The 26,263-nt window shown below is 35.6% G+C and overlaps 1 protein-coding gene across 15 annotated transcripts in view; it reads left to right on the top strand.

Annotated features, from left to right (window-relative positions):
• The window catches only part of TRDN (triadin), a 362,541-nt gene extending 337,909 nt beyond the window's left edge, over positions 1–24,632 (top strand). For all 15 annotated transcript variants that reach the window (XM_035705844.2, XM_035705847.2, XM_049115164.1 and 12 more), the window contains 3 exons: positions 16,526–16,567; positions 18,719–18,757; positions 22,241–24,632. In XM_035705844.2, coding sequence (XP_035561737.2) covers positions 16,526–16,567; positions 18,719–18,757; positions 22,241–22,380 — 221 coding nt within the window. In that variant the 3' untranslated portion in view covers positions 22,381–24,632. The remainder of the gene's footprint in view (positions 1–16,525; positions 16,568–18,718; positions 18,758–22,240) is intronic.
• The last annotated feature ends 1,631 nt before the right edge of the window (positions 24,633–26,263 follow it).

Below are 26,263 nucleotides of genomic sequence, written 5' to 3'. Positions count from 1 at the left end.
CTTACAACCGTCTGCATGGACTGGATTTTCAAATATCTGAGGTTTTATTATAGGGATGAAAAAGATACTGATAAGAATCAGCAACACATGAACATCTCTCTACTGCATCAGTGAAAAGTAACATTGCAAAATCAAATTTTCCATGATTCCTGGAAGATTGTGGTTTAATTGATGCCTGTGTCTGCAGGTCTATTTTTTAAAGGATGAGCTTTCTGATTCTAAATGTTCACTTCATTTTCATTCTGTATTTTTTTTCTAGCTATGGTAAATATATAATAAATAATTTGCTTTTCATGGAATTGAGAGGAAGACACCAAGGGATGTTAGATTGTATTATATTTAAGATCCATTACCTTAAAAATTAACAGCAAAATGAACATATTTTTGAATTTTAAATAGCACAGCCATTTGCTATTAATATTTTAAGTCTTCAGAGAATTTTTTTCTGGAAAATAAAAACTGTACATCCAAAAACATTACTCCCCAGGAAGTTGCCCAAAGGCAAAACATAAAATAAAACAGAAGAATGAAAACATACATTATTAAAAGGCAAAAGGTGCCAAGGGAAGACTAGCACCTAGAGGAATTGCGAGGCTCTTGACATAGCTAAGGCGTTGACAATGTATTTATAACAATGGGTGTGGTGTACCAAGGAAAAAGATTTTATAGAAACCTATAGTTTTTTCATTTTTACTGTTTGGTAGTCAATATTTAAGTAAAGATAGATTGGCTTTCCCCATAAAATAAGTATTTTTTTTAAGATTGCATTTATTGGAGAGAGAGAGACTCCTTTTGAAAGAATATAATTAAACATAACTAAAGTATATCATTTGTCATAATAAAAGTGTAACCTATTTTGTATTGATTATATGTCCCGGCACTGAAAATTTTCAAGAATTTCAAAAAGCCAGAGTTTACTACTAATAAGCATGTAATTCTCATTTGAAAGAATATTTAACTTTTTAAGACAAACTACTAATGAGTCTGTGAATTATAAAATTATAATCTAGTGGCAAAAAGAACTATTTTTCATAAATTCTTAAACACGAAAAAAGTATGCTTTGCTTTATGTTGATATTGTCTATAATTCCCTTTTATAAATAATTAAATTGATGATCTTTTCCAAAATGATTGAACTCAACTAATGGCTAATTTATGTCTAAGTCAATTTATTCATGTCATCTCAGACTAATTTAGTTGATTTTTTTCTAATTTTGTCACATGGTAGTCTCTCAGGCATATCAAATTATAGGATGTATCCTGATATTTTGCTGCTAATGTTATGTTCTCAGATTCATTGGAGTTTTACTGTATTATAAGTTATTCATGTTCACTGCTGTATAGTATATTACTTTGTGAATATACATATTTTAATCTATTCTAATATCAATAGATATTTTCTAGTCTCTACCTTTCTCCTTTACTAATATAAGAATATAAGGCAGTAGTTTTAAATGCTACCTCAGCAGCATCCCATAAGCTTTTATATGGAGTATTTTCCTTATTGTTCAGTTGCACATGTACTTTAATTCCATTGTAATAAATTCTTCAGTATTTTACATGGAAGTTTTAGAACCTATTTTTAAATTTCTAAACCTGTGAGAATTATAAAGATCATCCTCTTTTAATCATCTTCTAGTTTAATTGTGTAGTGGTGAAAGAAAATGGTCTACTCTCTAAAATGTGTTGAGCTCTGCCTTATGAACAAATAGATTATTAGTTTTAGTAAATATTCTATATGACATTGAGAGTAATGTGCATTTTCTAATGGCCGGGAGTGTGATTCTCTATTGATTGAGTCAAGCTTCATTGCTTTTAAATTAGCCTGTATCTTCATTAATTTTTTGAATGTTAGAAGTATCAGTAATTGAATAAATTATATTGAAATCTCCCACTGATGGAAAATTATCAGTTTAACCCTGTAGTCCCTGTAGTGTTATCAAATTTTATATTAGGAACTGTTTTATAAGTTCCATACATGCTTAATTGTATCTTTCTGGTGAATTCAACATTTATCTTTTTATGATAACTTCTATATTCCATATAATGATCTTTTTGTAAGTAAAATGACCTTACAATTATCCCAGCTTTCTTTTGGTTAGCATCTTATCAGAATTTTTTTACAAACATTTATTTATGTCTTCTAATGACAGTCTGTTTCAGATATGTCCTTAGTAAATAACATAAAGCTAAAATTTACTTTTTACTTTACCCAGTACAATGGCCTTCAACTTTTAATCTGATGAACTTTAACTACTTACCATTCGTTGTGATTATTATTTTAGGTCTAATTTTTACCATCTAAGTTCTTGTTTTATATTTCTCATGCCCTCTCAACATTTCTTTATATTTTTTCTTGTCTTTTACAAATTGAATATTTTTCTCTATGAATAAATAGTCTTTAAAAATTTTTTTAAAAAATATTTTCCTCTAAATGTGTTTTTATTTTTTCATTTTCTAGCCTCTACTTATTTGGAAAGACTATACTCTATTTCTCTTACTTTGGAGGTAGCCCTTGACATTTTACTATTCTTTTTAAAGAATAAAATTACTATACAACACCACTTCTAAACAAGAGAGGGATGTTAGAACATTTAAATTTCATCACATCCAATGCTGATTTACCAAGCTCATCTTGTTCAATATTTTAATTCTAACCTTTCGAAGAATCTGAATGTCAAATTGTGTTAGTAGTAATTCTTCCGTCAATATGTGTCTATCTTCCCCTACAGGTTTCTCAGTTTCATTGTTCTTGCGTCTCTGACTTGGCTTCTACTTCTTTCTTTTCCAGCAGCACCTTCTTTACAAGTGTCTTGAGCAAAGACTTATTAGTGAAAGCATTCTCAGTTTTTATTTATCTGACACTGTCTTTAAATCATCCTCATTCCTGAAAGCCTGTTGCTAGGCACAAAATTTAGGTCACTGGTTAGCACTTTGTGCACTTTGGTTACATTATTTCACTGTTTTGTTTTTCATCCTCCACAAAGGCAGGGAATTCTGTTACCAATCGAATTGTCATTCCTTCCTATGTGATGTATCTTTTCTTTTTCTTCTTTAAATATTTTCTCTTTGCCTTTGATTCATGCAGGTTCACTATAGTTTATGGAGTGAGAGCTACTTTATACTGTGAAATTCCTCCAGGACATGTGGAATTATTTTTTTCTTTTTTCTTTTTTTATAAATTTATTTTTTATTGGTGTTCAATTTACCAACATACAGAATAACACCCAGTGTTCATCCCATCAAGTGCCTCCCTCAGTGCCCGTCACCCAGTCACCCCCACCCCCCACCCTCCTCCCCTTCCACCACCCCTAGTTCGTTTCCCAGAGTTAGGAGTCTTTATGTTCTGTCTCCCTTTCTGATATTTCCCACACATTTCTTCTCCCTTCCCTTATATTCCCTTTCACTATTATTTATATTCCCCAAATGAATGAGAACATATAATGTTTGTCCTTCTCCGATTGACTTACTTCACTCAGCGAATTATTTTTTTCTTTTACTAGTTTGGAGAATTGATAGCCATTATTTCTTCTAATACTATCACTTTTTTTTTTTTCCTTCTGCTGATTATGAATATGTTAGGTATACTCGCCTTTTTTTCTTTCAAATTTTTCAGTTTCTCATTTCTCTCTGCTGTATTTAGTGTAATTTGATCGGTTTTAACATATGTTTGCTGATTATTTCTTCAGCTCTATATAATGGTATTTAACTTATCCAGTGAGATTTTATATTATTTATATTTTTATTATAATAGTTATTTTTCAAGTCTTACTGGTTATGTTCATAATCTCCTATTGCTTGACCCGATTTTAGAATTCATACTTTATTTCTTAAAACATTTCATATGTATGTTAAAGTTTGAGCATAAAAATTCCAGTATCTGAAGTACTTTCTTATGTAAAGGTGTTGTTTATTGTTTCTTCAGACTCTTCTTCATGATGGTTTTTTAATTTCTGTAATTGGAACTTTGATTGTGAGCTCATACTCCTTTTGTCTAAACAAATCCTTCTTTCTCTCTGTTTTCCCTGTCCTGCTCAACTTTTATTCCACTCTTAGCAGTTTCTTACCATTTGTGGGGTCCTGTTCTAGAAGTGAACCCTGGCTCATGGGTTTCCCAAGGTCACAGGGTTCCTGACAGTACCTGCACTCAGACCTCATGGTGAACCCCTTATGCTCACGTGCTCTTGAACTGGGCAAAGCCCTCCCAGTTTCAGCAGATGATCTCAAGTTGTCATTACTTGCTTTTCAGAAAATACCTATTGGCTGTTTGGGGGTTCTGGGATGTCTCTCAGACTCCCCATTGTCTCTCTGTGCTTTTCCTTCTACAAACACTAATGCTTGGCAGATTTTGACTATTTGTTTGTTCAAATCCACATGTGTTTTAGGGCTCATTTCATTTTGTTATGAATATTGTCCATGGGTTTCATTATCTCTTTTTACAAGGGGATTTGGAAGAGATTGAAATACTGTGTTTTTGCCACCTTCCCAGAATCCACGGAGGCAGTTAGTTATATTTTCATCCCCACCCTGGCACAGCTTCTATGACCTCACTTTACTCCTTGCACACTTAGTCTCTGAGTTCCAGTTTTAATATAAACACTTGTCCACAGGATGACCTACTCTTTCATGTATCAGCAGGTTTTCTTCTTCCCCTCTCAGGGCAGGAGGAAGATTCTGGAGGGTTCCTTTATGCCCTCTGAGCCCAGCACTGCAACAAAAAGTATGATTTTGTCATTAATATTGTCTATCACGTTAGCAGCAGCCTAACAATCCAATAGTTGCTTTTTTAATGTTATCCATGAATCTTGTTTTAATAAGACACGTGGGATATTATTGGAGATCACCTGCTGGAATGGAGTGCTGATGAATATTAACATCAATGTAGTTTTTGTTAAGAACAAATTAGCACTAAATTCATGATAGAAATATAAAAATCATCATCAGATAGTGGCTGATGCCAGGGAAACTGGCCTAAAAACTGAAAAATTGGGAAAGCTTCATAACATCTCCGTGCTTGGTAGCCTTATTTTTGAAATGTGGATAATAATAATATTACCTCATAGAAATTTGAGGGAGATTAAGTAAGACAAAATAGTAGGTACATAAATAATAACTGGTGTCCAATAAGCGATTATTAATTGGCATCCATGAGGGTGGTGATGATAATGATGGGGACGGAAATGACTACGGCATGCTGTGCTACTTTTCCTAGTTAGGAACAGGTTTCACTCATTAAGCTTTGTGTCAAACTGGAGAAATGGTAAGATACAATCATGTGAGAGAAAACATCTTATTCATTTTGGGGTGGTTTAAAACAATCCTACTTTTTAGAGGAAGGGTGATTATCCTCATGGAAACTTTGCTTCAGGAGAAAAAAAAATGGAGCAGTAACTTGGTTGAAGCCTTCTAAATAGGTACCAGCTGCCGTGCTTACCTTCTCTAATCGCTCCCCCTGCTAGCCTCAGAGAGCGTCTGTGTATAAGGCACATTTGGTCAAATATTGTCATTGTCGATGATTAGTCTTTGGGTCCCAGCAATGTGACCTCATTCATTTATTGGTGATGTTAAGTTGTCCTGACATTGCCCTCAAGACAGTTTTGTCTTCTCCTCAGAGTGACAGGACAGACACTCAGAGGGAATTGCATACCTTTATTGAACACCCTTGGCTTTACTGTGTGCACAATTCCAAATGTGAACTGTCTGCATTCTTTATTACCCCCTGAGGTCAGTCTTCAAGAATTCTGTGGCTATTGCTCAGCGTAGCAGTAAATTTTCTTTAAAACTCGGGATCATTTTAAATAATAGTATAGAAGAAGCATTCAGATTTAAAAACTAAAAGAAACAGGCTATCGACTGCTTTTTTGAACCACCATGTATTCTTCTGATTTCTTGAAAAACTGTTGACTCCTAGAATGTAATATTCCACCAAACCATTTACACATAATTCAGCAAATCAACTGAGAAAATATTTTAAAGCCTTTGGGATGTCTATAGAGACAAAGTGATGCAGTGAATTAGATAAAATAAGAGGAGCAAAAATGGAAAAAAAATCCATATGCAAAGTTATTTTGTGTCGATGCTTTAGGATTCCAGCTGTTTACCTATGAGTATTTCTTGAAACTCTGGCACAAATCAGAACAGATTGCTGGTAGAAATGAACATGCAGTAACTGCTGGTACACATGCATGCATTATTTAGGTACTTTTTATTTATTTATCATGTTTGCTAAGAGTACACAGAGCAAGCTGGGCACTACACAGGAAATTTTATCTTTAAAAACAAGAAAAATAAAGTTCACAATCTAGGCCATCGATATGGTTTCCCTGAAAATGTTCTTCCCTCCACATTACATACTCTTTTAACCTTTCCCATTATTTTACCCACTCCCATGCTCCCATGCTCAGATGAGGAAGCATTGCTTCTCACCCAAGATTTATCACTCCATGTTCTCCTTGACTCTATCCCTTCTTGCCTCCCATGATCCTGGCCCCCTCCATCCCTCCATCCTGCATCTTCAGTTCTCGCTCTAAGAAGCCCTTCTCCCTTCACCTACAATATCTTCCAACTGCTCTTTCACATGCAATTTTCCTTGCTCTTTTTGCTTCCTGAGGTCATGGTACTTTTGCTTTCATTTACAATCACACTTCTGAGGTAAGTCTCCCACCAATTCTTCAGGCAACCTGAGCATTGCCGTCCAACATTTTCCTCAAATACCACACTTGAAGCTCAGCCCAGATGTCCTGATTGCTGGGCAATCACTTCTTCTCTTCTCCTCACCTCTCCTTCTTCTCACTTCTTCCTCTCTGATGCACTCAACATTGTTGGTCTCATGTCCTTTTTGAAATGTTTTCCTCTCTTGGTTGTCATAATATCAGACTCCTTTTTTCGGTATGAGCATATTTGCTCAGTATGGGTTTCTGCTGCTCTTTCTTTTTCCAGAGGATTAGTTCTTCCAGTCTCAGCTCTCTTTCCTCCTCTTAGCACTTTTTCTCAATGGGGGCATCCCACCTTGTTGTCCACCACTTTATGGCGAAGGCCTCAAATTGTTCTGAAGCCTAACCTGACTTATCAGCTCTGGCCCCACATTTTTCAACTCCCAGCTTCACCTTTTGTCTGCATAGGTTTATGACTGACCTTCCTATTATATCCCTCTTTTCTCGCTTATCCCTTGACCCCAGCAAATGCTAAAAAGAAATGACGTGTGATTTCCATTCTTCAGTTACTTAGACATAAAACTTCAAATTCTACTTTGACTAATCACTATGCTTTGTCTATGGCTCTAACTCAGTGCCAAGTCATGCTAGCATGTACTATTTCTCCTCTGAACCATTATAGTGACTTTCCAGAAGGTCCCTTTCTGGTTTCTGCCATTCCTCCATGTCATGTCTACTAAATAGATTAAGTTTTCCAAAACTTCAGATTGATTAGACCATTTATATAATAGGTATTCAATATTTCCTCACAGCAAATTTAGACTACATTCTACATTTCTTAGCCTGAGGGTCTAAAGCCTCTATGATCCAGTCTTAAACTACATTTTAAATCCTTTTTCTATAACCATTGTTTATACTAATAGGAGATAACAAACCAATTCAAGTTTCATGTTTCTTACTTTCCTCCATCCTTTGACCCTGTCATTCTTTTTTCTTGGATTTTTCTTCCCATTTCCAGCCATATGATCCTTCACAGCCCATCTCCAGTTCATCATGACTCTCCAAGGTCCATCTCCCATAGGATAGCTTCCAGAAAATTTCTTTGATCTCCGTTTGAGGAAGTGACCATACCACCACTGAAAACACCTTACACTTATTTTGACGATTGTCGTATACTACATTGCAACTCATAGTATCTTTTATTTGTTTGGATACTGGTCCATTTTCTCTATGACTACAAATTACTTCTTTTGCATTTTCTTTTGGTTCTTCCAAAGAACATGGCAAAGTGCTCTGAAAATAGACATAAGAAAGTTTAGTTGAAAGAGTGTCTAGAAGTTCTAGAAAATTAGCTTTATACCTCCTTTTAATACTTTAAAAATGCATTGCTTAACACGGTTTAAATCCCCTGTTCTCTTGTAAAATGAGGATGTTCCACCTGTTTCTTAGTGAATTGTAAGACTTAAGTGAAAACATATGTAAAGTACCTAGTGGAGCACCTGCACAGAAAAAAAAAGCTCATTGTAGCTACTATTATTGTTGCTGAAAGAGTAACTATTTTCTAAATGAATAAATTGCAAGAAAACTTTAAGGTAATATTCACTTTGGAAAATTAAACTGATCGTTTTTAAAGTCTGCCTTAATTTTGACATTTTTATATTATTTTTTCTTTATTCAGTATTTTTTTTCTGTGCTATTTTCAATTATAGATTAGCGTTCTTTCAAAGAATTTTGCTGTTACATACATTGCTCTTATTTACTTTAATTCCCCTAGAAAATGTTTGTTATTTTGGGCCTTTTTTTTTTAAGTTTTGAATTTTTAACATAAAGGGTGATATTAGTTTCAGGTGTACCATATGTTGATTCAACAATTTGATACATTATTCAGTGCTCATCATGATAAGTGCACTCTTTTTTTTTTTTTTTTTTTTTTAAGATTTATGTATTTATCTGAGAGAGAGAGAAAGAATGGAAGAGCTCCTGTGAGTAGACAGAGAGGCAGAGGGAGAGAATCGTCAGGCAGATTCCCCACTGAGCATGGAGCTGGACTTGGGGCTTGATCTCAGGACTCTGAGATAATGACCTGAGCCAAAACCAAGAGTCGGATGCTTAACTGAATGAGTCACCCAGGCACCTCTCATCATGATAAGTGTACTCTTAATTCCCATCCCTTCTTTCACCCATCCCTCAATCTCCTCTCTGGTAACCAGCAGTTTGTTCTCTATAGTTAAGAGTCCATTTCTCAGTTTGTCTCTTTCTCTTTTTTTGTTCCCTTTTGCTCATTTGTTTTGTTTCTTAACTTTCTTTCTCTCTTGCTCATTCCTTTTGTTTCATTTGTTTTGAAACCACTTGGTATTTGTCTTTCTCTGACATTTCATTTAGCATCATATTCTCTAGCTTTATCCGTGCTGTTGTAAATAGCAAGGTTTCATTCCTTTTTATGGCTGAATAACATTCCATTACATATATATGTATACCACCTTTTCTTTATCCATTCATCTATCAATAGTCACTTGGGCTGCTTCCATAATTTAGTTATTGTAAATAATGCTGCATCTATTGAAAAGATCACATGGGTGGGTTTTTTTTTTTTTTTTTTAAGATTTTATTTATTTATTCATGAGAGACACAGAGAGAGAGAGAGAGAGAGAGAGAGGCAGAGACACAGGCAGAGGGAGAAGCAGGCTCCATGCAGGGAGCCCGACGTGGGACTCAATCCTGGGTCTCCAGGATAAGGCCCTGGGCTGATGGCAGTGCTAAACCGCTGAGCCACCCAGGCTGCCTGATCATATGATTTTTATCTTTGCTCTTATTGATGTGGTGTATCAAGTTGACTGATTTGTGAATATTGAACCATCCTTGAGTTTCTGGGAATAAACCCCACCTTGATTGTGGTGAAAAAAATTTTTAATGAATTGTTGGATTCGGTTTGCTAGTATTGTTTGTTTGTTTGCTAGTATTTTGTTGAGGATTTTTGCATTAGATTAGTATTGGTCTGTAGTTCTCTTTATTTTGTGGTGTCTTTAACTGGTGATAGTATCAGGGTAATACCGGCTTCATAAAATGAATTTGGAAATTTTCTTTTCTATGTTTTTGGAATAGTTCAAGAATATTAGGTATTAACTCTTTTTAAAAATGTTTGGTAGAATTCACCTGTGAAGCTGTTTGGTCTTGGACTATTGGTTATTGGGAGTTTTTTGATTACTGATTCAATTTCAGATATTTTTATATTATAAACATATAAGATACATCATAAAATATGAATGATGAATCATACCCTTTATATAAAGAACAATCTGAGATTCCAACAACCTTTAAAAACCACTGTAAATATGTTTCTAATGAGTTAATATGACTGTGTGTGATAATGATGTTAAATTAATTCCAGTTATCCAAATTTAGGGGGGATGCTTTTAATATAGAAAAAAGAAGAGAGAGAAAAAGAGAGAAAGCAAGGAAAAAAACAAACAAGAAGTTGATATCTAACCCTAAATCTAAAATGTTTACATTTATTGTAATTTCAAATTAGTGTAAAATATTTCTTTTAATGCAAAACTAGCATTAGTTAATTGGCAAATGGTTGCTATTGTTGTGATAATTTTTCCATAAAATAAAAAGGTAGGTGGATTTACAACGAGTATTTCCTTTGTAACAATTCTTATTTTAAAGAATCTAGCTTTGCTTTGTCTGTGTCCTGCTTATATCTGACATTATTTTACTTGTTTCTGTGTCAGAGAAATAAGACAGGGGTTTTTTTTTGCCTTCAAAAGGTAACATTCACTTTCTTGTTTTCTCAAATACTTTGCACTGTTATTGATTTACATGGCTATGAACTTATTTTTTAAATAATTATCTTTCCTTTTGACAGATTTATGTTTAATTGTTTCCTTTGGTAACATGTTGGTTGTTTCATAGAGATAGAATTCTTTATCTAGAGTAATACTTCTCAATGTAATAGTCTGTGGATCTCTAAGAACTCCAAAATCCTTTTAGGTGATCTGAAACATTTTACATATTAATACTCAGCCATTACTTACCTTTGTCAGTCTCATTTTTCTCAGACGTATACAGTGGAATTCTCCAAATGGCATGTAAGAACATCATCACTCTTATATGAAGGAATGGTTTGCTTGTGAATCCTTGTGTTTACAAAAAAAAAAAAATGGCTATTTTAATTTCTATTACATTAATTATCAGTAGACATAATCCATATAAACAAATGTTCTTTGAGGGCCTTAATTTTTTTAAGATTGCAAAGGGTTTCTGTAACCAAAAGTTTGAGAACTGCCATTATGGAGAATAAGAAATAGAATCAAGATAAGATTGCTTGTTGAGAATGATAAATATATAATTTTTAGTATAAAATTTGCTAATTCATATATCAAGTCCATGTGTTTAAAAATACATGTAATTATACGCCATATCTATCAGTGACCTAAGACTAGACTCCACATTTTTTAATGTTCTTAGAATTCCCCTCCAAATTTTAATTAGTGTTAATATTAATGTTATATAAATATATATATATCATGTATATTTGTATGTTATACAAACACACATACACACATATATGTACATACACTCACAGTCTCCTTAATGCCAACATATTAGCTGTTGAAGTTATATCTGTTTTCAGCCTCGTAGAACCAAGGCTACCTTTGACTCCCTGCAAAGACTTACCTCCTGAACTTTTGTAAAATCCCATCCTGTTCTCTCTTTTTGATCCATGACTAGAGATCAGGCTGGGAGCTCAGCAAATACTTTCATACAAAGGGCAGAGAGAATTTCTGATTTTTTTCAGTGCATTACATTCAATTACAAAATAACACACACACACACACACACACCTATATATTATAAATTTACCTGTTTATAAATTTATATACATATAGTTAAGTATTGGAACAGACACTTATGTGAAATGAGGCAGATTGTGAAATTGAGACAAAGAAGAAATTCTTTTAGTTAATGAGAAGATCCATGCACTACTTGAAAATACAAAATTTAGACCTTTCTATCATCATCATTTTATTGTTTTCATAAACTAATAGTTCTCTAAGAACCCCTGTGTCTGTAGCCTTAATTCAATAAGTATAAAAGAGTTATACAAAAAACAGACTTTGACGTCAAAATGTTTAAAAGATTGAAACGGTAGCCACACAGACAAATCCTCCCATGTGTTCTTGACTCTGTTATAGTAGAGATGTCTGAATTTGATTAGAGGATGGGTTCATTAACACTTGTGATTCCTTCAGAATCTAAGTTTCTTTCTTTTTTTTCAAATCTAAGTTTCTATATACATAAAGGATGGAGTCTACAAATTGAAAGTCAGGATAATATTATCATTCTTAATTGTTTGGAATATGATTGTCTAAATTACAGTGGTTAAGCACACAGAACAGATATATTTTCCTCTTCATTGTCATTATCATTTTCAAATACAGCCAAGTAACTCTTCTATTATACCCTCTGAAAAAGAATGGATTGTTGGAAGAGAGACATTCCTTCATCCCTGCTCTGCACAAGTTCATGATTCATGCAGCCAGTAATATAATTCATAGGTTCTAGGATGAGAGAGAACTGGGTCTAGGAGGCCATCCTCAAGAGGTGGAATGGCACAATGATTGGTAACACAATCTCCAGAACCAGAAGGCCTGAGTCTGAATCCCAGTTTTCCCCAGATCTTTCTCCCAGACCTTGAGTCTCTAGCCATTTGTCCTACCTACAAAATGGGAATAGTAATAGGATCCTCTTCCCAAATTTCCAGAGGAAGTGAAATATTTTATTATTTATAAAGTGCTTAGAACAGTGGCTGCCACATAACAGGTATACTATCTGTGCAATAAATATAAATGCTCATTCAAGTGACTCTAATCCAGGTAGATTGGGATCTCCAGTCCAGTCCTTCCACTTAAGTCACTCTGTGACCTTGGGCAGCACTTAACCCCTCTCTGCCCCATCTGTATAGGAGATTTAAAATAAGAACACTCACCTCACAGAGGGCTCGTCAGAATTGAATGTGCTAAAACATATGAAATAATAAGGCACAGCAGATGGTATAAAGACATATTAACTATCATTAAAAGTGACCTGTCAACTCACTCAGTTTTGCCTATTAACTCAATGCCTGCCACTTCTAAACTTTTCCAGATATCCTGCCTTCTGTCTTTCTTCCTATTAGACACTTGCAACTTTATGACCGCCAACACCACAACTGAACTAGGAAACTAAACTTTTCATAACCCCAAGCTAATGAGTGCCTCCTGAGATTTCCTTGTTGCTGAGAATGGCATCACTATCTTCCTCCAAACTCAACGCATTAGGCTATCCCTTGTTTCACCAATGGCCTGCATTCATATGTATTCAATCCCACTTCACTCAACCTACAAAGCTTCATTTACACTCAACCCCTGCAGCCGCAGAAATCATTGTTTCTATGTCGACGATTAAAATACATTCCCAATTTCTTTTTCTGAATCCCTTCTCTCATATTCTAGTCTTGTTATTTTTACAAAGTACATTAACATATGATTTCCCTCTTGAACAACCTTCACTGGCTATGACAACTAAGTAGAGACTACTCAGCCTGACATCTGTCTTTCCACATGATAATCTTTCTAACCTCAACATTCCCTGTGATCCTTGAATATATTCTGTGCTTTGCTGTCTTCTTCTAGTCTTCTGATGGTTGCCTTCGCTGCAAATTGGCCATCTCCCTCAGTCAAAATCCCCTCTGTATGAGGGGACCCATTTTTTAAAAGATTTTGTTTATTTATTCATGACACACACACACACACACACACACACACACAGAGGCAGAGACATGGGCAGAGGGAGAAGCAGGCTCCATGTAGGGAGCCTGATGTGAGACTTGATCCCAGATCTTCAGGATCAGGCCCTGGGCCAAAGGCAGCACTAGCTAAACAGCTGAGCCACCTGGGCTGCCCTAGGGGACCCATTTTAAATTAGGCTTCCTTTTTTTTTTTTTTTTTTTTTAATGAAAAGGTACCATTTATTAAGGGATATGTGAAAAAATAAAACTCGTGCTCTAAAACTGTACAAGTTATAAAAATTATTTTTTAAAAAATCAATGTTCTAATAGCTGTGAAGTTTCAGTGGTAAGTTTTGAATAATTCTTCCTTCCTTTCCCGTTCACAAATAAGATACAGGTACACTCAGCTCATCACAGAATCCCGAGGCCCCTAACTCGTTATCTGATTCTGCTTCCCAGTCCTTGTCCTCAAGCTTAGGAATTTGGCTTAGAGGCTGTGCTGTCCAGCTCAGGCCTGCCTCTAAGGCAACACATACCAAATTATTCACTTTAGCAGCTTGAACTGTTTATCCTTCAACTAAAGTGGGGTATCTGCACTGATAGGACCCTAAAAACTGACAAAAGGAAAAATATCACATTCCTTATTCTTGTGCAAACTTAACAAAAAATTGAACCATCTCTATTTGATACCAAACTTGGGTATAGCTGTTGTACATCAATATTTCTTGACTTTTTCCACATCTCACCTAAAGAATATTTCCTCAGGTAAACCTTCCAAGGAAAAAAATAAAAATAAAAAATAAATTAGACTTCCTTCATAAACTATTTTCCTGACTGTCCCTCCCCTCCTCCAAGGAAATTACTCCTTAAAATTCCATCGGCACATGTTGATACATCTTTTATGGTAATGACTATACCTTTTTAGAGAGTCAAGTATTTGTTTTATCAAAACCACCACTCACGTAATCAATGCTCAAGTTATAAAAGTAAATGGACTGTAAATATGCTGTTTCTTTGTATTCTGAGCAGTGACAGTCGCAGTACATTCGTTATTCCTAGTTCAGTAAATTTTTGTTGCCATTAAGCTGCTTGCACAGAGACTGCATCTCTATAGCAACTGCCCTAGGCTTGTAGTTGCCCTTCTTGTGCCTTCCATGAGCCGGAGCGATTGACATGTGACTCGTTTCTTACCAGCTTTTATCACTTGTATCTACGTTATGCTGGCTCAGAATACAGAATTTGGAAAAGAGAAGAAGCCTAGGTTTTTATTCTACCCATATTTCTTTCCCCAAGGATAAAAGTGGATCGAAAGAATAAGTGTTCTAATGTTCTAAATGTGCTATAATCTACAAAAATAAAATCTATATTTCTTGTGTACAAGAACCTGGCATTATTTTATTTTTATAAACGTCATCCATAGATATTAGCAGATTCTTGCTACACAATGAAAATAAAACTATTATTTGATTCTTCCAAAAACTCTAACCTCATTTTAAAAATATAGTTACTATTTTAAATTATCATATACTCATTTATACCTTTTCTTTATTCATAACTGCTGAGTAGTTTAAGACCATGGTTATTTAATTCAGTATTTGAGTTAAACTTATATTTAAATAGTTCCCTTTTTTAGCTGCCTTATTTATTTCTTAAGTTTTTATTTATTTGAAAGAGAGAGCAAGCACAGCAGGGAGAAGGGGCAGAGGGAGATGGAGAAGCAGACTCCCCACTGAGCAGGGAGCCTGACCTGGGGCTTGATCCCAAGACCCTGGGATTATGACCTGAGCCAAAGGCAGACAACTGACTGAGCCACCCAGGCACCCCTATATTTCAATACCTCTAAATTTATCAGGTTGAAATTTTAATAATTCACTGCTCTGGACCAAGTGGATGCTCCAGTCCACATTTAAGTGACACTGCCAAGGGCAGGAGTAAAGGATGCTCAAATTGAGGAAATCATAAATGCTCTGAACTAGGACCTTGAATGAAGTGAAGCCAGTTTTTAACCACCATACCTAAGATCCAGCTGTAGAGAGTAAGCTGTGGACAGAGCTGGAGTGGTTCTTGCCTGATTTAAACTCTGCTCTATCCTGACAAGAAAAAAAAAAAGAAAGAAAGAAAGAAAGAAAGAAAGAAAGAAAGAAAGAAAGAAAGAAAGCTAGCTCTTTTGGGGTCTCTGTCTTTACTTTGGAATCCTGATGTGACTTTTTTCCCAAGGTTGTTAATTAAAAAATACTATTTTAAATAAATAGTTTTTAAGTATTCACTGGAAAAGAAATGCTAGCAATTTTATTTCTTTTCCCCATTTTGTTCTTTTTTATAATAGCATCTCTTCCTAAAGGTCACGTTTCTTTTTTATTAGAGAAAATCTGCATGCTGACCTATTTTACCCCTTTTCTATTTATTAGTGAGCAGCTGGTATGCAAAATCTGAATAAATGATAGAAAACCAACCCTCTTTCAGATCATTATGAATGCTAAAAAGTTGATGTGAATATTTAAAGATCATTTAATTATATTGTGTTAAAATTATCTCAGACTTAAAATTTCTTCCACATTATTCCATATGTGCCTGTACACAAAACACCAAGAAATTTACATAATGTACCATTAGAATCATTGTTTATGTATTTGAGCTTTGGTTCAACTTTTAATGACTTTTAATTGCCTCTACAATCGTCAGAAGACAAAAATCTAATCAGTCTGCTAATAAAATATGTGGGTGGATATTTTTCTCAGAATCCACCTTGTGGATGTGAAGCTATTTACCTCAAACTTCCTAAATCCCAGGGATGCTGGTGGTTTGGGAAGGAAAGAAAAGCAAATTTGGGAGAGGCACTGTTGGTCAGCCCTTCTTTCCGTAGCCAGCCTTTGCCAGCCTGCTGATCACAGCCTGGCATGGAATACATCTCCTCCCCACCTTTTCCCCACATCAGAGAAGTTGTCTTGTTTGTCAGGAAGTTCCTATTCATAGGGACACTAGATGCTGAGTTCATAGAGTAAGACATCCTGTGACTCAAAAATCTTTAAATACAAAATTTCCTCTTTGGGAAATCTGGAAAATAGACTGTGGGTTGATGTGTCCTTTCTTTACTCCCTAGGAGAAGATTTGGAAGATGTATCAGCTTCAAAGAAAGCTAAAGGTGAGTTTGTGATTGTCAATGTATTTATAAGTTTTCTCTTAAGGTTGTAATGTTTTGTCTGTTTTATTAAGCTATTCTTGATCTAGTTCTCAGCTTTTCCTAAGTAATGGTTAGATGGTAGGCCTATTTTTTTAAACAAATAGCTTTTTGGCAGTATTTGGAAAAATAGATATATGTGAATATCTGCACATATTGAAGGCACTAGTTGGATGGACACTGGTTTATTTAAAAGTAATTATTAGGGGCATCTGGGTGGCTCAGTGGTTGAGCATCTGCCTTTGCTCAGGGCATGATCCTGGGGTCCTGGGATCAAGTTACGCATCAGGCTCCCCGCAGAGAGCCTGCTTCTCCCTCTGCCTGTGTCTCTGCCTCTCTCTGTGTCTCTCATGAATAAATAAATAAAATCTTTAAAAAAAATAAAAGAAATTATTAGATGCATTTATTGTCCAAACTACTTACAAGAACAATATTTAAAAATTATCATTTCACCAAGAATTGTGGGGATGCTATTTGACAGGAAGAGAACCACATTAAGTGTTCAAAGATGAAATTGATATATTTTTTAAAGATGCTATTTATTTATCTGAGAGAGAGAGAGCATGAGTGGGGTAGGGGGAGGGGTAGGAGGAGAGGGAGAAGCAGACTCGAGGCTCGATCCCAGGCCCTGAGATCAGGACCTAAGCCAAAGGCAGACTGAGCCACGCAGGCACTCCTGGCATATTTTTATTAAGAATATTTGAAATAATTTGCCTATACTGACAGAAATTACATAGAGGAAGGAAGGGAAAAAGGAATGGAAGGAGGATGGAAAGACAAACCTCAGAAAAATATGCCACAACCAGATGCATAATCTTGAGCAAGTATTTTCGGGACCAAATTTCCTTATCTGTATTGTAAGGGTTTCAACTAATTTGATGTGTGTGTGTGAGTGTGTGTGTTTCCTCTGAGGAGTTTTCTGGCTCCATAGTTTGGCTTATTATATAATAAATATTTTCCATTCTACTTCTAAACTTTCCTGTACGCAATAGAGTTTTCCTAAAAGTTGTTCTTGCCATGAAAATATAAGTACTATAGCAGGGCCCAGAATTAATTAATAGTGTAGAAAGTAGTGCTTTGAGAAAAGACACAAGGGAATGGATACCTGAGTCTTATGAAATGATTTACATTTTCCCTAAGATATGTTTTGAATACTGAACTTTTAGATATTTTTTAAAACTTGAATTATTAAAAACAACAAATCTTAATGTGCTTTCAACTTCTAGATCTTTGCTTCTCAAACTATTTTATACATAAATATTCTGACAGTCTTAAAATGGAATAAATCTGGGTTGGAGCCTAAGAACTACCTTTATGTCAGTCTCCAGGTAATAGTGAAACTCTTGGTATTTGGATCACACTTTGAGAAAAAGGTCCTTGAGCTCATTCAGATTTTGATGAAGTCTAAAACCTAACTTTTGATGAAAGACACACACACACACACACACACACTCACATTCACATCTTTCTAACATTTCAGAGTTTTATAGGAAACCCCCCCAAAAGCCCAAATATGAATACCAGACAAGAACTTCTAACTTGGAGAAAGGGTTCACATAGATAGCTTCAATTTCTCCATCACTAGATAACTGCCTGGTGCCCATTCACTACAGCAGAGAAGCCCTTGAGCAGATGAGAAAAGGGAAGGATACAGGACACCATTCTGTGATATTCTTTCATGGCAATGGTGGTCACAAAAAAAAAAACAACTGCAGTTCCTAAAAAATTTAGAATGATTTTGACTGAAATATCATCATTTAGCCAACTTACCCTTACCATATTACAACTCTGAACATCAAAGACCTCTTCTAAGAAAAAAATGTGTGTCATCTAGTTCTCATCCACTAACATCCAACACATCAGGACCAGTTTTCTTGTTTTAACAACTGCCTGTCAAATGCCACATTCTTTTCTTCAACTGGTTCTTCTCTCCTTTAAAATAGTGAGAGATTGAGCAAAATCTGAATAAGAACCTAGCATATATTAAAAGAACCTAGCATTCACTCTTGTTTCTTTCATACTGCGCACCTCTTTAGACATTTTCATCTCCCTCCATATTTGTATGATAGCTGGGAATGTACAGATTATTTACTTTCATATTTTTGTATCCATTAGAAGAAGCTGAAGATGTGTCTTCCACAAAGAGGCAAAAAAGTAAGTCCGTTGTTACATTAAAATGATAAAGTCATTCTATATTAAGAAGGTAAGTGTAAATTGACACTTTAAGACTCTTAAGAAGAACCATATTAGAAGAAAAAGATTTCTAGCCTGGACATGAAGAATAACATTAAAGTAGGTCATTTCTATTTCTAAAAGAAGTTCATCATTTTTTGCATCAGGCAAGAGGCACGTATTTGGAAGAATTAAAAGTAATGACTGAAGTGGCATTTGTTGCAAACCATTCTGCACAACTCTGATCCTGAACACCCTCACTGAACCCGTGCTTAAATGTGTGTCACTGCCTGCTATAAGAATAAGACAGCTGAAGTGACATGCTAAACTTTTTAATATGAAAATGAAAAAAATGTAGAATTCTAGGACTCAGCAATTCAATTGCTTAGAAACTCACTTCTAAGATTGAAAGTTCTTTTTGGTTTTTCTAGATATATGGCAGGGGCTCAATATTCAATCCTTGGGATTGTTGATTTCAAATGCAATCAACATTCAGGTGCAGCTACAAAATTCAATATCCAAGATTCTCATTATTCTGGTACTTCCAAATTAGACATTTTTCTTCAAATGGTGAAGCAATACATTTTGCATCCACATTTGCATTAAAGTCATTGCTGGACAGACGAAAGGAAGCAATGTTTGAAATAAGTATGACAGAGATTTGTTTCACATAATGGGTTTTTTGTTTTTGTTTTTTGTTTTTTTTTTTTTACTTGAGAAGGAGAGAGAGCACAGGCATTAGGAGAGGCAGGGCCAGAGGGAGAGGACGAAATAGGCTCCCCACTGAGCAGGGAGCCCTATGCAGGTTGGATTTTAGGACCCTTGGGATCATGATGGGAGTTGAAGGTAGACACTTAATCAACTGAGCCACCCAGGCGCCCCTCACATCATGATTTTATTTTATTTTATTTTTTTAAGATTTAATTTATTTATTCATGACAGACTCACAGAGAGAGAGAGAGAGAGAGAGAGAGAGAGAGAGAGAGAGAGAGGCAGAGACACAGGCAGAGGGAGAAGGAGGCTCCATGCAGGAAGCCTGACATGGGATTCCATCCTGGGTCTCCAGGATCACACCCCGGGTTGAAGGCGAAGGCGGCACTAACCCGCTGGGCCACTGGGGCTGCCCACATCATGATTTTAAAGTAAAGAATACACATTTATCTGAGGAAATGACATCAATAATGTTCTCCAAATTCTAAATGTTTCTTTAATGCATTTCTGAAGGAAATTACTAAAATGCGTACTATAATAGCAAATGCCTCCTACTCTGCATTAATACTTAATTCATTGAACAAATATTAAGTGCCTACTATGTTCCAAGCTCTGCCTTAGATGCTGGGGCCATTGCACCAGAGGAGAGATAGTCATTAGAAGCCTTCATACCCATACCATCAGCTTGTGACAAATATGGGGAAATAAGCAGTCTTAATACTTCTCAATATTATCACAAAATCTTATAAAATCAAACTGGGTATATTTCTGATTTAAATAGTAGTTTCCTAATTGTTCATCTACTGGTAAAAATTTGTGGCTATGTCACAGAAACAGCTGAAGCCTTTTATTCTATAAATTAATATTAAAACATAATTTAAGAGATGAATAAATAAATACATCTTTTTATTCTCATGAATAAACATATCTTTTTTAAAAACCCAAAAAACATTATAAAAAAAAATCACACAGAAGGATAGGTGGATTGCATCGATGTCAAGTTCCTGTTTAGAATATTGTACTATAGTTTTGCAAAGTTGTCACCATTGTGGGGAAACCCCAGTGAAGGAGATACAGAAATCTCTCTGTATCATTTCCTACAACTGTGTGCAACTTTAGACTAATCTCAAAATAAAAAGTCTAAGTAAAAATAAATGAATGAATAAATCAATTCAATATTTTTAGTAAAACAGTTACCAAATATTTAAGTTCAATTGGGGGATTTACTATATAAAAACAATATTTCCTATTCTCATCTTACTATGGAGTGGTTCTATAGTCGGATATTCCTGAGTCTTTTATATAAGAGCTAAAATTTGCAGCTGTAATGATATTTTCATTAATAGCCCTATCGACATCAATTAAGTGTCAGAACTGTGCCCATGTGTGGTAAGTTCAGCTAGAAGGTAGCCTGCCTCAGCAGACTCTTCCACTTTTAGCACTGGTGCTGCCATTGCTTATATGCAGCCAGCTTTATTGCCATCCCCGTTAGTAGCACCGAACAACCTTGGGGGTGGGACAGGTTGTGTTACTGCCTCTCTCTGAAGCTGGAACAAAATAATAATAATAACAAGAAGAAGAATAAGAACAGTGATCCTGGGGCAGCCCCGGTGGCTCAGTGTTTTAGCGCCTGCCTTCGTCCCAGGGCCTGATGCTAGAGACCCAGGATGGAGTCCCACATTGGGCTCCTTTCTTGGAGGCTGCTTCTCCCTCTGCCTGTGTCTCTGCCTCTCTCTGTGTTTCTCTCTCTGTGTCTCTCATGAATAAATAAAAAATCTTAAAAAAAAAAAAGAACAGTGATTCTGTATGAGAAGAAGTAGAAAGAACTAAGTTCATAATTTCCCTCATTGCTTCCTTCTGTTGCTTTGCTTTGTTTTTATGCTACTTCATAAGCCCCTTAGACTCATATGGATTTGGCCAGCTTCACCATAGTCCACATGGCAGTCGCTTCAATGGTCCTTCTCTTTCCTGGCCATCAGCAAAAAGTGGCTCATTAACAGATGGCAAATAAATGAAATGGAAAACACTGAAGAGTCAGTGGGTGCCCGTGATGGTTTGAAGAAGCCAAAGTCACCATCTCTGAACAAAGCTGCAACCAGGAGCATGGGGGGCATCGGCAGTGCAAGCTCCTACCTGCTGCACTACACCCCTTGCTTGTCTTTAAGGTCTTTCTGTGTTGCTTTCCGCTCCGCCAGCAGAGCTGCTACCTGGAAGCATTGCCATAAAAAGTAACTGTGCCATTTGAGGAGAGCCTCCAGAGTAAAGGCATGTGGAAAACCTCAACTCTAGGAACCACAAGTCTCTCTGTGCTTTTATTAAAACACTCAAAGAAAAAAATCAGTTACTTGGCATATTGATAAGCTCATGTTTTAGCATCTGTTACCACATAACAGTTTTCTGAGTGCTGAGCACACCAACAGATTCCTGTAATGTCGGTGCTTTGACTTTCTATGTCAGATCATTTTTATTATCATTTATTAAGGGCTTATTAGGTGCCAGGAAAGATTTCAAGTGCTTTGCATACACTTACTGATTTACTTTCCACAACACTTCTAGGAAGCTTTTGCTATAGTGTTTTGACTTTACATGTGAGGAATCCAAGACACAATATGGTTGATTCATTGGCTAGTTATTGTCAAGTCTCTGTGGCTGAAGATCCCATGTTCACCGACATTGTACTATCAGGCTATGTTTCACCTTTGTTCCTGCTCGCATTCTATTTGTTTTAACAGATTATCATGCTCTGTTCCCTAGGCCCCATCAGTTTCTTCCAGTGTGTCTACTTGGATGGATACAATGGCTACGGATTTCAGTTTCCTGTCACTCCCGCATACCGTCCTGGAGAGAGCTCTGGCCAACCAAGTTCTCCAGGACAGAAGCAACAAGGACAATAGACCCCCTACGCACAGCCCTTCCAAGTGCTTTAAGACTTTGAAAATAGGACCTTCTGTTTGTCTGCAGTGACATAGGCAACTGAAATCATGAATCCGGGGAGTATCTCTGAAACTGTTTTACTCTTCTTGAATGATAAGCAAACACGTTGAAAGATCTGGCACTCAAAAATCTGTTATTTGTGTTTGTTGCTAGTGTGGATGCTTATATTTTTTTTTTATTTCTACCCACTGTAGGTTTGCTCACAAGTTAATTTAAAGTTTACTTAATGATCTTTTAAACATACTTGATGCAATTACAAAATGGAATTCCTGATTTCAGTGCGATATGGTTTTAAGTGACAACACAGATGCTTTCAGTTCAAGAGTGCAGGAGCTTATACGAAAGCTGCTCTTTATCATGTGGATCTTTGAACGCAATCTGACCACTAAGATGATGTTAATAGTTTAATTTTATTTATGTCTCTTCCTATTTTAGTTACGGTAATGCTCTAAGAATGGGTAATAGTTGCCACAAATAGGGCTGTAAGTTCCTTGTGATGCTCTTTTACATAGAATTCAAAATATCTCTGAACTTTGGACATGGTAAGATGGAGTAGAAATATTTGATATTTGATAAATCTTATTTCAAAGATTTATCTTGAATTACAATTAGGACATTGTCTCCAGTGGAAATAAACCATCCAGTTAGGCAGGTCTGGTGAAAGTGTTTTTTTAAAAATAAAAGCAAATGAGATGTAGTATTTTCAGATTTCTCCAGACTATGCCCTAATAAAAATGTCACCTGGGTGAAATTTTAGATCAGTCACTAAATATGGGTGACAGACACAAACGTATTTCACTTCACTTTAATAGGATTATCCTATGCAGTTAAATATGTTTACTTTCTCAAAAAATACATATATAAATATAGAAGTTAATGTCATCAAAATTGAAGAAATGCATTTTAACCATAAACGCTTCATGAGATGTCTTACTTGTTTTTGCAGTAAGTGGTAATCAGTGCCAAGGAAATAAATGACTATCTTTAATTTACTTGATAATGCATCACTGAGAATGACTATTATGGTTTTGTCACCTTTTTGTCTCCCAGTGATACGAACACTTGTGTTCTTTACCACATTTTTCTATCAACATTAAAAGTCATGCCACTGTGACCTTTATCATGTTTACAGTTGCAACTCAACTTATGACAACTAAGCTCAGGAGATAAGTTCTCCTTTTTTGGCATTCTAATTACTCTCTGGTGGGGTAGCCAGAGCCAATACTAGCCAAGTGACTTATTTTCAAGGACTGTAACTATGTAAGTTCTTTAAGTTCTAGTTAGGTCACTATTTTACTAAAATATCACTAGGCTAGGGCATCAGTTACACATTCAGTATCAATAATGGATTTTCAGTGACTTTGGCAAAAAGAGTTGGTCTCAGGCACATGCTAGTGGATCTAACTCACACCACAAAAGCCAATGTTTTAATGAACCAAGATTAACGACACTCTTCTGGGGGGACCTGGAGTATGTACCTTCAGGACTGACCACATGGTATAATCTTGCAAAGCCCCTTTCATGTAGCAATGGAAACTTTTGGATAGGACTGTAGATAAACTTTATTACTCAACTGTTCCTACAGCTTGTCCAATTTAATGAAGAAGGGAATGGAGAGAAAATATGACAATTGTTTAGATTTCATAGAATGGTTTATCCATTCTTTCATTCAATGGCTATTGAGTACTTACTCTACTTACTCTTTCTAGGGCACTATGTTAAGCACTGGACTACATAAGAAAATTATTAGAGATAAATTCTATTCCCAGTGCTGTCCTGACACAACATGTGGCCTTGGAAAATTTCCTAAACGTACTATGATTGTTTCCCTATGTGTGAAATAGGGATCAAGACAAACAACCTGATACCTCACAGATGTACTGTGGACAATGATAATATATCTTAATACAAATATGACATCAAAATAAATTTCTGAAATAATACTTTTGGATGCGGCACTAATTTTTCCCGAGTGCTTTTCTACATTATATCATTGTTTCTTTCACTGTCATTATAAAAACCAATAAGAAGTAAAAAAGGACAATTTATTGTAACTGGAATTTAAACAAACAATTAAGATGTAAACAACATTAATAATGATTGTTAAAGGTATATCTGCTTAAAGTTACAATGATGATAGCACTTGAAAAACATTGACGAAACTCATCTGTTTGAATGGTTTCATTAAATAAAGTATTTCTAGCCCTTTCAAGTTTGTGCTTTACATTAAAAAGGAAAATATAAATGGTTCAGTTAAAAGTTTTTGTCTTTAATAGGGCACTCACAATTCATGTCATATTGGTCAAAAGTATGTGATATTTAATAATTGTCTTTGTTCTCCATTTTGTTCAATTGGTATGAGGTACCTATCCCAACCATCCACTCTTCCCCAAACTTCACTTCCTCTTTATAGATGAAGGTCTATAGAAAATTAATAACTACCTAAGGTTTTTATTTATGTTTAGTTTTCATAAAGTCTGAAAAATCATCATTCAAAAGGGACAGGTCTTTTTCAGAATAATTCCCATGGAAAGTGCCTGTATATTAAATCATTCTGGTATATCCATGTAAAAACTCCTCTAGAAATTTTTGGAAACTGAAACTATATTTCCTTATGTTATTTTACTGGAGAAAGGCAAAGAGAATAACGAATGTTATTGCTGATAGAAAACTCAGGGACCAGGGATCCCTGGGTGGCGCAGCGGTTTAGCGCCTGCCTTTGGCCTAGGGCACGATCCTGGAGACCTGGGATCGAATCCCACGTCAGGCTCCCAGTGCATGGAGCCTGCTTCTCCCTCTGCCTGTGTCTCTGCCTCCCTCTCTCTCTCTCTGTGTGACTAACATAAATAAATAAAAAATTAAAAAAAAAAAAAGAATCCAACCAATCCAAGAGTCTTTAAAAAAAAAGAAAAAGAAAAAAGAAAACTCAGGGACCATCTAGCTCAACTGGCACATAGAAAAAAAATAAACCTAATCCCTAGAGAAATGCATAAATTTGCTCAAAGTCACTGACTGCTTCAAAACCTGGCCTAGAACCTTAGTCTGCTAGTTCTTAACTGTTCTTAACTACATCCTCAGTGTGTTATTGTAAAACTTAGCTAATTTACCCAGCATCTCAAAAGCCATTTTTTGAATTATAATCGGTATCAGATATGTAACCCCATGTGAAAAGGCTCGCTTTTTCCTATATAAGAGCTGAAAAGGACATTAAGAGTGAATCTCATTCATTTGCTTTAGAGATACAGAACAGGAATCTCAGAGATATTAAGTGATATGCCAGGGTCACATTGCTAGTAGGAGCAGAACTAAACCCAAAACTCAAGTGTCCTGTTTTCTAATCACTACACATTCTTTTCCGTGTGACTCCGTGTGATGTTTCCACCATTATAAGCTTCCCTCTGTGATTTGTAAATTCATTAAAGCATGGAAACTCAGCACAGCTTTCCAGAAACTGGCCTCCTGACACCATCGCTCTACTCCTTTCACACTTCTGGTACTGCTACCCTGTGCCTTTTCCCCTTGTTAACCGTGGGCCCCCATAAAACATTTGGACATTCCTGCAGATGTTTCCTCTTGTGTACAAAGATACATAGCTTTGTTTTCCCATACTATTTAACTGTAAAGATGTTATAAGTCACTGAGAGACACCAAATATTTACCCCAAATAGAAAGAAAACAAAAAAACAACTCTCTTTAAATTAATCATGACTCATCCAAAGATGTGAGTTAAAATAAAAATACATGCTTTTCAAAACATATTTATACTCTAAAGGAAAGCTCAGAATAAATAATGAAGTGAATTAATGCTTGTTAATATTTAAGTCATACAAATTCCAGTAAGTA

The sequence above is a fragment of the Canis lupus genome, chromosome 1 (genome assembly GCF_003254725.2).
Source record: "Canis lupus dingo isolate Sandy chromosome 1, ASM325472v2, whole genome shotgun sequence".
Classification (NCBI taxonomy): Eukaryota; Metazoa; Chordata; class Mammalia; order Carnivora; family Canidae; genus Canis; species Canis lupus.
This window is presented reverse-complemented; position numbering and strand designations above follow the sequence as displayed.